Consider the following 13,654-nt stretch of genomic DNA (forward strand, 5'->3'; position numbering starts at 1 on the left):
GGAATGACATGGCGTTTGAATAGACCTACACTATTGTACATTTACATATAAGAATAATTATGACTGTATTTGAATGTAAAACTGTTGTAAAAACGACTTATTTTATTTTTTCAAATAAACGAGACAAAACGCACTCTTAATAAGACAATAAGCATTGAGGATTCTTCTGAGTTTCAGTGCAGACGTTAATTTTTACACACTTACATATTGTAATTAATGTATATGGAAAATCAAAACTCCTAAGACGGCGAAAACGTTTCAATTTTAGAAAAAGAACTACTAATATGGCTTATCAAATATTGTTTTGAAAAGTTGATTTATGGTCTCTAAATGAGTTTCTTTTACATTTTTGTTCTATGTGATTTGAGAGTAAATCTTTTATTGAATAATAACACAAGCGGAATAGCACTAAACTTATACGTATTTTATATGTAGCAGCTGCGTTTTAACTGTACCCTAAGAAAGGAACCGATAAATAATGCAAGCCTGATTTGAAATTTCACTTTTTACTTTAATATGGGATAATAGGATAGCATTGCTTTAGCTGTTGTTCAACGATTTTTGTCGGCTCGGTAGCGGAGTGGTTAAAATATTGGGCTTGAAAAAATCCGCTCATGTTCAGGTGTTCGATACTCTGTGGTGCTACAGTAGTAATACATTTTAGGCAAGTCATTAACAACGCTTGCTCTTGCTCAGTGGTTCTGTTGAACAGTTCCAAACTCGTGCAAAAACTTTCCTTACTCTAAAAATGAAGATTATGACACCATACGAATTTTTGCCTGTGGTATTTGGTGTCAAGTTGGAAAGTCAACACTATTATTGTCAACAATGATTGAACGAGCAAAAGACAGGATTTTGATAGGGGAGTATCCTTCAGCGAAAACACTGAGGTCAGAAAATTTGACAAACAACCTTTTATTTCTGTGAAAGCTTTTGAGTACACAGATAACACGCTGCTTAGATCGCAGAGCACCAATGGGAATGAAAAAGCACTCAAAAGAAGGCAATTCTTGTGAGTGAAGAATCGATCAGGGTTGAAGTAACTCGAGTCATGTTTTTTCATGACTCGACTTAATTGAGTCAAAGGTCCTAAATGCCTCGAGTTCAAAATGATTCGAGTCACGTTATGACGATTGCGACGGCAAGAAAAACAACTTTATAGGTAACAAAAACGAACCTGTTTAAAAAAAATACAACCCTCTGAAAAACGTATCAACCAAACTAATTTGTAGAGAGCCATGACGTTGTAATAGTCAATTTAATGCAACGCATAGTGTTACCTCAGAACAGTTTTTAAGTTAAATCATTTAACTTTACTCGCAATCTAAACCGGCTCGACTTGAATCGAGTCATAACTTAAATTGACTCGACTTGGTTACAACCCTAGAATAGACTAACTAATACTACCTTTCAAGAAACGGCCGCCAAGCGCGTAACTGATGGCTCGTGAACTGAATGGTTAGAGAGCACTGGGTTTACAATAACGTGGCCCGTATTCCATACCGCTGTAATACTATTGGACAAGGCATTAACGAGGCTTGCTCCTGTGCAGTAAACCTGGTAAGTGGTGAAAAGATCTAAATTCCGCCAATACAATTCAAGAATAAAACATAAAAATGTGTGACAATCCAAACTTAAACAGCGGCTAGCTCGATAACTGGGGTTCGAGCGATGAAGAATCATTGCTGAATTTAAGTGATGGAAAGACTTTAATCAAACGGAGCATAAAGATTATATCATACCATATTAAACCAATACTTTGTGTAAACATAAGCATTAGATTTGTTATAATGTCTACAATAAACGTTTGCTAATTCTAACTTCTACATGTTCAAAATTTGAGCTCATGTGATATTGTACTACTGCTGTAGTATACATGTAAGAGCATGGTATTTGTAGTACATGGAATTCAACACAATAGTACTTTGGTAAATATCTAAAATGGCTGAAACCAGTAGTTTTAAGATTCACAACTTCTTTCTGTAATATCATTTGCATAAAACTCTTGCTTTTGGAAAATATTGAATTAATAATAAATTAAGGATCCATTGGATTATAATGAAAATTTAATGAAGTGCTCAGTCATATTGCCTCTGAGATTTTTATACTTACTCAGGTACTGCATAACATAATGAGAAAAGCTACAATAATATTTTTACTCCATAACAAACTATTTAAAATATAGCTTCTGATTTATTTTTCCAAATGAAGCAACATCACTCATAACAATTTCTTCAAACACAGTGTAGTAAATTCTATTTAATAATTTAAAAAGTATTATTTTACAATTTTTGTATATTGTTATTTTACTGGCAGAATTTGATGCTTGAAATAAGCACTTGGGTGAGAAAACAAACACAATTTGATTAATTTTAGTTGGATTAAGGAATGAGTTATTTCAAGTGGAAATTGAATCATGATATGCTTTTGTTTAATATATGACATTCTTTAGGTTAATAACGAATCAAGAGAAAACACCCTGAATGTACAATTTACCAGTGAAATAAGGTCTGCCTAAATTTAACAGTCCTGATAAATATGAAAGCACCAGGCCTACCATGATAAGTTGATAACGCATATTAAAAAAATTTCAAAAAAGTGTAAAGGTAATATAGTGCCCATTGCAATATAAGCATAGTTATTAAAAGTGTACAAAGCGAAGGATTAAACATATGTGTAATATAATCTGATAGCTGACAGTTAACAGTTACACTAAGTCCAATTTACATTTCAATCACTCATCAGGTTTTACATCTTATTTGGGTCTTGTATGTTTTGGTTGTTAAAAAGCATATAAAACCTTCATTTTCGGGGTATGACTTTAAATGTGGTGGTATTATCTTCCTATTTGTTTCATGGTTAAATGCAACTTAAAAATAATATCATTCTAATGTATTCGTTTATTTAAAAATAAATTTAAGCTTATGAAATAAAACATAATTGCTGGTAGCATAAAGAGGCTAAAAGGAGCTACCAAATGTTTATGATGTTTTTTTCAGTAAAAAGCAATGGCGAAAGCTTTTGTTAACTCTTTCTTAATTTCAAAACAATATTTAAAAGTTTAAATCTGTAACTGTATGTTGAAAAATTCATAAAATATCTCAAATTTTGTGGAAATATTTGAGAACTTATGTAACCAAAATTTCAAGCTGCATGATTTGAAATCTTTCCAGAAAGTTTTACATCGAAGCAATAAATGGACCGAGTTGCCCCAAAATACTTTTAATTAGGTCACTGTAAAACAATTTGTTTGTTTGCTGCTTTCCCTGTATGTGCTTCTTACACTGGTTGAAGCTGAATGAGTTTGACTCTAAATAAATGTCACCCTGCTGCTGAAAAGTTTCAAATGCAAGAATGGCAGTTGTGACAACCTTTCGAAATATTTCCCATATCCTATTGAATTTACGATTGTTACCACACTATTTACCATGAATGTCATAACGAAGCGCAGCTTCAGATTTTTGCCACACATAAAACAATGCAAATGGTTTTTGACAGAACATACCACCTGTATGCTTATTACAACTGTATTATCGGTAATTGTAAACAGAGTTTGCGGAATGGACATTTTGAATATCTGTTGAAAAATATGAGACTACGTTAGTGTAGGGTAATCTCATTAACTAAAGCTTGAAGGAAGAGATTAAATTACTTCAAGTTATCTAAAATTAGTAAATTCGGTGGCTGAAGAACATGAAAATGGTACAGGGAAATTATAGATATATATATTCGAAAAGTTAACTGTACATACATTTTTATTTTATATAAAATTTGTAAATGATTTGATTCTAATTCCTAAACAAGTATGTCTTGAAAGTGAATCCACAAAGCCAATCAAGTCGCTGTGGTTATCACAAATTAATTAACAATTTTTTAAGAAAATGAATACCATTAGGCTTTGAAGACCACAAAAATACCTTTAAAGCTTCAAGTTAAATGTAAAATTTTGAGTTAATAGGCTTAAAGTTAACCATAGCTATTTATAGGTATTTTTATATGGAATTTGCTAGGACGAGTAAAGTTGCCTAGAATTTCATGTTAAAGCATGGCAAGCTAATGAAGTTTGCACTGTACTCAAGTCCAAGAGACCTTTTACCTTGATTTATACGACAGAGCTCTGTATGATTTACACTGGTAGAGAATATGAATTATAAAACTTTGTTCACATTATGCATAGCATATTTTGTATATATGTTGTTTGGAGCTCTGGTCTTTCAAGCACTGGAAAAAAACACAAACAACCAACGATGCCAAGAAGCCATTGCATTTAAACAAGAACTGATGAATCGGTCAAAACCCAGAGATTTTTTTAAAGAGATGGATGATATTATTTCTGTATGATTATCTTAATATCTAAAAGATGTTATAACAGATTTAATTTCAATGCCTGCAAGTGATACATAACTGAAGGACTCATGTTGTAATTTTATGTTCTATTTACTCATTCTGGCGCCATGTTTGCGCTAAATATTTGTTCTGCAAACATCTACAAGGGTTTAGGTTATATAGAAGACAAAATGGTGTCTGACAAACTGGATCATTAACTAAACAAGACCAAAAAACATTTTCCCTAGCTATAAATTAAAAGTATGAAATAAACTGCAACTTATGCTGCAAAATTATTAAAAGTGAATCATTTTAACCTCTAAAATAGACCTGCGGCCTAAATCATTATATAATAATTCTTTTAATTTCATATTTTAACTTATAGTTATATTAAGATATAGCTTAAGTTATATCATGTTGAGGCTTTTTTTAAAAAAGAAACAAAAATCTTTTATAACACTTTTTCTGGTCATGTGAAAGTTAACATACCATGGTATTTATCATAGAATTTGTCGTCATTTGCAGAAGATGGAATTAATATGAAGGGAAATGTAACTTGCTCAACCACTTGGAATTTTCAGAGCGCCTTCTTTTTCTCAGGGACCATTATAACTACTATAGGTTGGTTTTACTTTTCAGTCCATGTATTGCTCTTCTATCTTCAAGTTGGCTAATAAGTGAGGACAAAAACACAGCAGAAACCAGTAAGTAGTTTTGTTTAAACACAATTTTTTATGGTACAGGTTATGGCAACATTGTACCATCAAATGAAACGAGCAGAGCCTTTTGCATCATCTATGCCTTGGTTGGCATTCCTTTATTTGCAATAATGTTTTCAGGGCTTGGTGAAGTTATCAGCAACTTTCTTTCAAAATTATCATCACATGTGGATAAACTGGTAATTCATATTTGACTTACTTTAAACATAAGAAAAATTTTATGTAGTAAGAACAAAATCAGAAAACTTTAAAAAACAATTTCTTATCCCAACCTTAACTTTGAGTGACTAAAATGTTGCTTAACCACTAGCCGAAAGCGTACATATAGAAAAGAATTTGGACAAACCTTTCAGTAACCCATCAAATTATGGGAATGGACTGCCCTGTTAATTAATTTTATGATTGAAAATTTTATTTCCTCGATCAAATTTGTAACCTAGCATGACATACCTTGCAACAATTTTCATCGAGATTTTCTTAAGGAAATAGTATGTAGCTTTACCTGCATTGAACAATGTGTGATAACTTAACAATTAGCAACTATATAGCAGCTAATAATTAAAAAACAAGACCAATTGACCAATTCTCAGCCCTAATCTAAATCAGGTTTCTTGAAGTCAAACTTGGATCTCTAATGCAGATCACTTGATGTTTCAACTTTCATTCATTCTATTTTATTGAAAAATATATTCAACACCAATTTAAAAATGCTTGTTACTTTTTCTTGTGTATTCTCACTTCTCTTACATTAATGTATTCCACTAAAGGAATAAGACACTTTGCTTTAAGTAAGGCATTTACTGATAGTATGATTAACAGATCTGAGGCAACTCTACATTTTTCTCAACGTTTAAGTTAAAAAGCAAGAAAAAAGGTATTCTAGTGAGCTAATTGCAAGTGAGCTCCTCATGTGAAAACAAAAAGATCTCACCTTTATCTCAAGTTGAGATGCTAAAGAAGAGCGGGAGTCAAATCTAAGGAGAAAAAGTAGACAAGTGGGTTAAATTTGGCGCAGTTACATTCATTCAGAGTTTAAACAGAAGCTGAGCTTGCAAAATTTTACCAGTAGAGATTGCAAAATTTTACCATTTTGTGTAATGGAGTGCGTAAAAACTAAAAAAAGGAATTTTTGGTTGACAGAAGTAATTGTGCTGCTACATTATTGAGCATATATATAAAATCATTTTTGTGCACCAAGCTGTCAATGAAGTAGAAAAAACTCTGAAAGCTTCCAGAAATATGTGTCACTAACAAGCTCGTACAACGTAACGAGGTGTGATTGTAATCTCCTGGATTGCAAAAGGAAATGTAAAACAAAAACACCATGATGTGATTTTTCTAAAAGCGTACTTCAATCAATGTTATCAGTTATAATAATAATTGTAATTTTTTATTTATTTTTGTTGGGTAACTCATGTATTTGAAAAAATTTAATCAATTTATCGTTAAATACAAATTAGACTGATGTGGCAGTTGTGATATCATGTATTACAAAATGTGGCCATTAAATTTTGAACAGATTTACTAGCCTAAACTATATATTTTGCATACAGCTCATTTATCTATATTTCAGGACACAAAACCTTGGATAAAGAACTTTCTCATATATTTCATTTTTGGACTGTTTGGCTTCACATTGTTTTGTTGTATTCCAGCAGCTATATTCAGCATAGTTGAAAAATGGCCTTATACAGTTAGCCTGTATTTCACTGTTATCACATTAACAACAATCGGATTTGGAGATTATGTTATTGGTAAGAAATATGCAATGTTTTAGAGTAAATTCCTCACATTGATAAAATTTCACTTTATTTATAACTCCAGGTAAAACTTACTGACATAAATTCTGATTTAGATATAAACAACCTTAAAAGGACTGTAGTATTAAGTAATCCTAAATATGATAATAATCTAATTGTATTACTTTAAACCAATTTATAAACCAGACAACTATAAAACTAATCCATACTCATGCTCAGATCATGTTTTCATTATTAGGAGAAAACCCTGACATTGATTATATTCCTTTGTACCGCATTATGGTTTATTTGTGGATGTTGTTTGGATTTGCATTTATGGCTACATTTGTACAATTCACATCGGAGAGACTAAGACAAAGAGGTAAAACACAATAGTGCAGCGTATAAACTAAACACTGTCACTTCAGTAGCCTAAATGATAAATCTGCAATCTTAAACCTTTAATTTGTATAGTCAATGGAAGCTTAGATGCACAAGAGGAAACACCTATTTATTCTAAGGTTCAACCTTGAGCTTTATTTGAAATGGTTATACCGTTTAAAACAGATAATGATGACAGCTCGAACTAGTCACAGCAATCGTATGGTATCATATGCTAAGACTAGTCCAGCTATGGAGAAACTAACAATATCATACACACTTAAATTTTAATTTGGTTTTACTAAAATACATTTTTCTTTTATGATTCACATTTTACCTATAAGTTTGAAAAGATATCTCTACATAATTATTTCAAATACAATGTATTTCTCATAAGCCTTCCAAAATCAGATATTGCATTAAAATTCATAGAAATCTTGATCATGCATGTTTTTTTTTCAGTATGTTTATGAACTTATTGTCAAACAACTCTGAAATGACAGCAAAACTTTGTTAAAGAGATGAATTGTTAATTAAAGCACAAATTACCAATACTGTACATTTGTATATGTACAAACATATAGTTTACAAATTAGCAAGAACTTTCCAATGATACTCAAATATTTTTTTCTAAAATACCATACTTTAATAAATTAGCAAAATCAAGAAAAGACCGGCGCAGGCAGAAGAAAGTCCATCAAATAAAAACCGAAACTACTCCAGAAGATTCTTCTAATCTTACGGAGCAAGAAGGTAGCAACCATTAAAACAGTTCCAGTGTTGATGTACAAGAAATCTATACTTAATATCAGAATTTGCAGATTAACCAAACTCACTTTGTATGGTGAGCCTTGTCATACCACACATTCGGTTTTGGTGTTTTTGTTTTTTTAGGAATAAGTTTTATGGTTTTTCTTTTCTGGTGCTAAAGTGGAAGTTTATGAAAACACGCATTATTGTTGCAATGATTTAATCTTTTTTTTGCAATTAACATGATTCAGCCATGCATAATTTTGTCTCGTACAGTGAAGTACTACTATAAAATGTACATTTATGTTTCTTTTGACATCTGATGCCATGTCACTTCCGGTTTCTATTTAAACTAAATATAAATATATATCTAGTTTCAAATAAAAAATATAACGGAGAAAGATTAAAAAATTACACTCAATTTCAATAAAACTGTTTCTTCTTACATTCTTTTCCTTTTAATAGTTATGTGAATTTTAATATTTTGGTCATTTTGACTTATTGGACAAGGAGCTCTGACAAAAAAAGGAATAATTTTAACCAAGCAAGGGTTAATTAAAATTGAAACTAAAATAAAGTTACTGCGTCTTTACTATTTCCAAAACATTTCGTGGTACAGTAGAACTCGTATAGATCTGATGAAAATTCTAGTCCGGATGGTTTCCTGTTCTTTTTAGTGCATTTCAACTCGCTTATAACGGATCCATCATCGTATGTAATGGATACATTCTCCAGTCCCTTTCAGAAAAAACAATGTAAATTACCTCGTATACAACGGATCCATTCATCGTTGCAAAGAAATAGATTGTTGACAGTACAATTGCTATTGTCACAGAAGAAAGCGTGCATTATTCTTCACACTTGATTCGATCATTCACTTCTGTTGTGTGTACTGTAGCACTGTATTGTATTAACCAGTATGCAAAAAAGAAAAAGTTTCATTTTCACAGTGAAATAGTGCACAGAAAAAATACAGTACAGTGTGTTGTTTCTGACTTGAACATGTTTGGTCATTAACTCTGAAGTGTGAGACATAATACATAGGGATCTAGCAAGCCGACGATCGATTGTGCAAGCCGGTGTGCCGACGATCGATTTTGTATACAACGGATATCGCGTGTAACGGATGAATATCGCTTGTCCCAACTTGTTCGTTACATGTGAGTTCTACTGTGCCGCGGCGAAAAAAAAAAACTTCCAGAAATGTATCACTTGTAGAACGAGCATAAAACGAGACTCACAAATGCTCATCTTCATGAGCTTATGAGGATATCAGTAAGTGACAGAAAGCCCCGATTCGATGCTATTGTGGGATCTAAACCAACTCATCATTTTTCTCACTGAAATAATCTTGCAGCTGTAGCACACTTCACTTTTGACTATTACAAAGTTATTAATATGTTGTAGGGTACATTTTCATGAATAAAGCACCATAAAAATTAAAGCATGTCCAATATATTTACTATTCATATTTAGTGGATCATCATGTTGTCAGGTTTGGTTATGGTGGATCATGGCAGAAATCATTTGAACACCCCTGATATAGTTTATATAAAATTCCTGTACTCGTTTTATAATAAATAGTCAATTACCAATTAGAGTTAGGTACAACTAATACATTGACACAAACTAAAACAACAGCTCCTATGCCAATTAAGCGATATTTAAGCCTATTTTGTGAGGGTTGTGTAATGTGTTCGCTCGATCTGTTCTCGTAGGTAGGGTCATGTACCAGTTTTGGTGCGTCGATCATGAAAATATTCCAATTACGTCCAGCGTTTTCAATCAGCAACAATATACATTCTAATAAGCGTTAATGCATACATTATTTGCTTTGATCGGGTGGTCGCATTCATCTTTAAAAAAATGTTGTAATATCAATTTTCCAAATAAAATAGAGTACGACTCATATCTTCGATATTCTCTTATTTTTTTCTAAAGTTTTTACGTTTTCGTATACCAAATGTAAGCAATGTGAAACATTTTACGATTAAAGTTTTACACCGTTTGAAAGGAATATTCAGAGTAACTGTAGCAATAACTTAACCGCAAAATTTGACATGCTCTGTTTTGCGCATGGGGTGAGTTACTTACGTGATGTCACATCGCACGCCCAGTTATTTTACTAAGCTAGCGCCTATGGCCAAAGGTATTAATGAACAAAACCCCCTTTTAGAGTTGTTTAAAAAATGTGTTTCAGTAAATACTATGCACTACTAATAATACACTGCATTTGGTATTACACAAGCAAAATTCTTTTGGGTATATTAATAAAGCCTAACAAGCAGCAGTACGCAGTAGAGTTTCAAAATACAAGGAAATTTTATAAAACCAAGTAAGCTATAACTAGGTTATAATCATACAAACGCTAACACACTTGCATACTAAAAAAGTAAAATCTCTCTAGGTAAGAAGTACTGTAGATATCATACATCATGATTAAACAAAAAAGGTCATAATGGCAACAACCAGCTGCAACCATTCCAATGTCCATTTTTATACAGCGGAAAGAAAATCACATTGGTAAAACTGCTGACTTTTCTTGTGGATATATGTAAAAGAGATAAAACCTAGCAATGCTGGTCAATGTTCCAACAGAATTGGGAATCTGCAAGACAAGAACATAGGCAATTATTTGAAGAAGACTTCTGAAAATTATACTATGAATGTAAGACTAAATAAAATATACATCTGACACATATAAAGAACATCTGATATGAGGAAGCCAACATTTGCACGCTACATAAAACTGAAAAAAATTTATCTTATGATTTAGTACTTACAACAATAAAAAAATCTTTCAGCAGAAGTCCATATAAAAACCAGGAAGTAGCGCATAAAAAAGAAGCAACAGTAAGAGGAAATGATATTGTTGATGTTGATCTGTTTTTGAGCACAGTGTTCTGTAAATATATAAAAAGTATTTATTATATAAGCCAGAAATATTTAAGTATATAATTGTCAAAATAAATCACAAACATCACACTTCGTGACTCATAACAAGAGGTGCACAATGCAAAGAGCATTCTGGGCGGCAAAAGCAAATGTAAACATTTTAGTAATACAAAAAGCTGACATGTTTAAAACAATTTTTTTTATAATACTAACAAACAGATAAAACAGCCAAAATCATCTGATGATGCTTCACTTTAAGTTATTTTCTAATGCAGAACAAACACTGTTCCAAACATGTGAACTTTAGAGATTACTTGAATTCATTATATACTTGAGTTTGTTTATAACTACTTGCTATATGAAAGGTAGCTTGCTTAATCATACCTAAATTCAATTAGTGTTAAAAGGGTGTGCAGTAAATTTTACTAAGGCAAAATCTAACAATTAAACAAAAATTTGAAAACAACTCACAATTTCAGCAAGTGGTGAGCTAAACATTAGCATCGTGATACAACAGCTTACGATTCCTACAATATATATGGAGAACTCAGCATCATTCACCATTTGAGTGGAAATAAACCAAACAACCACAGCTGTAATAGCACTTAATGATGTCTGTTGAATTTCTCTATTCTGCAAAAGAACAGATACATAGAATGCTTATTGTTATCTAAAAAATAATCATACACTTCTGAACTTCACTGAATCTATATTTCAATAAAACAAACCTTTGTTGTTGAAAAATATACAAAAACACTCATATATATCGTTTGTAGAATTGATCCGACAACATTCACAAATATAATAGTGAAGTTTTCTGTCATTTGTCCATACACAATCCATGACACATTACTAAAAAAATTGTATGTAAATTAAAATATATTTAAATAGACATGAGAAAGAATGAAAATTATTTGTACCACCACAAATATCAAGCATATTGCCACATGAATCGCATATCTATTTACCATATTGAAATATGTCAGCTATACATTGTTCAGTTTTGGTTATAACATAATTATACAGTAAAACTAATACTTTTTGTTTTCTTATAGAAAACGTAGATAATCGAAATTTACAGTTTATTTTATCAAACTTTTGTAGAGTATTTAGTGACAATGTATGAATGAATATCTGACAATTTCATTTTATCTATTTCTAATTCAATGCTTACTTGATATTTGTCATCAAGTATGGAAGAAAAGTGATGTTTTTAGTCGATTTCGTTTTTATCATCTGAAGGCATTGCGGTCTGCAAAAAATCACCAGTATCGATAACTACAGGTGTGTGGTTACATGTTTCTCATAGTTTTGCCTTTAAGAGTATTTATACCAACTGATGATAATACAGGTATAGCATAGTAAAAGACTATAGTGCAAGGAGCATCAAGACTATAGTGCAAGGTTTGTTTTTGAACAAAGAAAAGAATATGATGGCTTAAATAAACCCTGTGGTTATTCCTAACTGCGTGACCCCAGTTACCAAAGTTATTATTTTTTACAAACTTACTTATTGTAATTTAGCTTTTAATTTTCATCTGGCACTGACTGTGGGATGCACAATAAATGAACAACAAATGATATCTTGATTACAGTACAAAACGTTGTAGTTTGGAGATTGAAAAAAATGTGAGGGTATGTATTTTCAGGTATACCTCAATAACATAGCTTCACCGTTAAAAACTGGGAAGAGGTCTAATGTTGTGCTGGTATCTTTAGCATTCCAAATGCTAATCCAAAGTATTACCAGTACCTAAATCTGCAACTGTTTATCAAACCTTTTGCCAACTTGTTTATCAAAATAGCAACCAGAGTATTTTTAAAAGAGCATTAGCATAAATAGTGAAAGTAAGTTATAAGTTCATAGAGATTGCTTTATATACCCTGGTCACAGCACAAAAGAGTCATCTGTTAATGTATTTAAAAATAAAAATCAAATAAAAAATAAAACATAAACATGAAAAATATGAGCGAATATTTATATTATAACAACCCAGGATTTTGACACTCTGAGGATGCCTATACAGGTATAGGCTAACTATATTTCTGTTTTACATCATGCAAACTAATCCTGGTTTATATTACGTTTTACATATGAAAAATATGAGCAAATTTAAGCATAGAGGTACAATAAATTTCAGATTCACACAGTTACGTATTGTGTTCATGAACTAGGTTTGTGTAAAATCAAACAAAAGTACACTTACATTCCAGTGGCAAACATTACTATAGTGAAAAAGATACATCCATTTGATGCAATATTTAGCCAATGAATCATCTTGTAAAATTTTGGATACACAAAGTATTTTCCTTAATTTTTTGCAAAGTGGGAAAAGCAACTCTAAAAACCAAAGGTGCAAAATTGCTTTATCATTATAAAGCATTTCTACATGTATAAACAAATCATGTAAAAATAACCTTACGGTAACTATTAACTGTATACATTCAAACATGAAAAAGTTCAAAATGATTGATTGAAATGATTCACTGCTGCGAAATATATTCTAGTTCCTATCATAAGGTGCTTGCGGTTGCAGCTAACATATTAGTTAAAAACTTTGGTTAATCTAATTCCAATGTATGGTGCATGATTTTAATTCAAGATTCTGTATCCTGGTATTTACTTACAACTAAGTTAGATTAATAAATAAGATATAAAATAGATTTAACAAGAACATAACAATTACTTGTCAATATGTCAGATCGAGGTGTTATTCACATAAAAAAAAAGCATTCTGGCAGTTTTATATAATATCGAATTTAATGTTTATTGGTGTTTTGAATTTATCTTTTTAATCAATTTTGTTTTTGGTTAAAGCTACAGTATATATAGCATTTTATTGA

General features: G+C 31.3%; 2 protein-coding genes across 7 annotated transcripts; one reads left to right on the plus strand and one right to left on the minus strand.

Moving 5' to 3' along the window:
- Window positions 1-1,306: 1,306 nt before the first annotated feature.
- On the plus strand, window positions 1,307-8,231 carry LOC143447511 (potassium channel subfamily K member 10-like). 5 transcript variants are annotated; one of them, XM_076947661.1, is made up of 7 exons: window positions 1,307-1,560; window positions 4,833-4,947; window positions 5,070-5,224; window positions 6,619-6,799; window positions 7,044-7,166; window positions 7,823-7,918; window positions 8,060-8,231. In XM_076947661.1, exons 1-7 carry the CDS (start codon window positions 1,456-1,458, stop codon window positions 8,092-8,094), a joined length of 810 nt encoding a protein of 269 aa, XP_076803776.1. In that variant the 5' UTR covers window positions 1,307-1,455; the 3' UTR covers window positions 8,095-8,231. The 5 variants fall into 5 exon arrangements, with proteins under 5 accessions (XP_076803776.1, XP_076803777.1, XP_076803774.1 ...); XM_076947662.1 differs by having other exon boundaries at window positions 1,313-1,560; window positions 4,852-4,947; XM_076947659.1 differs by lacking the exon at window positions 1,307-1,560 and adding an exon at window positions 3,089-4,335.
- A 1,535-nt stretch (window positions 8,232-9,766) lies between these two features.
- Window positions 9,767-13,177, minus strand: LOC143447513 (sugar transporter SWEET1-like). 2 transcript variants are annotated; one of them, XM_076947665.1, is made up of 6 exons: window positions 13,018-13,177; window positions 11,985-12,062; window positions 11,539-11,662; window positions 11,282-11,443; window positions 10,699-10,818; window positions 9,767-10,523 (listed from the first exon to the last, which is right to left on the minus strand). In XM_076947665.1, exons 1-6 carry the CDS (start codon window positions 13,086-13,088, stop codon window positions 10,431-10,433), a joined length of 648 nt encoding a protein of 215 aa, XP_076803780.1. In that variant the 5' UTR covers window positions 13,089-13,177; the 3' UTR covers window positions 9,767-10,430. The 2 variants fall into 2 exon arrangements, with proteins under 2 accessions (XP_076803780.1, XP_076803781.1); XM_076947666.1 differs by lacking the exon at window positions 13,018-13,177 and adding an exon at window positions 12,466-12,975.
- Window positions 13,178-13,654: the final 477 nt, after the last annotated feature.

This window comes from Clavelina lepadiformis, chromosome 2 (assembly GCF_947623445.1).
Source record: "Clavelina lepadiformis chromosome 2, kaClaLepa1.1, whole genome shotgun sequence".
Lineage (NCBI taxonomy): Eukaryota > Metazoa > Chordata > Ascidiacea > Aplousobranchia > Clavelinidae > Clavelina > Clavelina lepadiformis.

Excerpts from the sequence above, each read along its gene's own strand:
- LOC143447511 (XM_076947659.1), top strand. The coding sequence starts at position 4,144 with ATGAATTATAAAACTTTGTTCACATTATGCATAGCATATTTTGTATAT. Across the intron at positions 4,948-5,069 it reads GACCATTATAACTACTATAG|GTTATGGCAACATTGTACCA; the intron begins GTTGGTTTTACT and ends TTTATGGTACAG. Across the intron at positions 6,800-7,043 it reads ATTTGGAGATTATGTTATTG|GAGAAAACCCTGACATTGAT; the intron begins GTAAGAAATATG and ends TTTCATTATTAG.
- LOC143447513 (XM_076947665.1), bottom strand. The coding sequence starts at position 13,088 with ATGATTCATTGGCTAAATATTGCATCAAATGGATGTATCTTTTTCACT. Across the intron at positions 12,063-13,017 it reads GTAATGTTTGCCACTGGAAT|ACCGCAATGCCTTCAGATGA; the intron begins GTAAGTGTACTT and ends GATTTTTTGCAG. Across the intron at positions 10,524-10,698 it reads TGAAAGATTTTTTTATTGTT|ATTCCCAATTCTGTTGGAAC; the intron begins GTAAGTACTAAA and ends CTTGTCTTGCAG.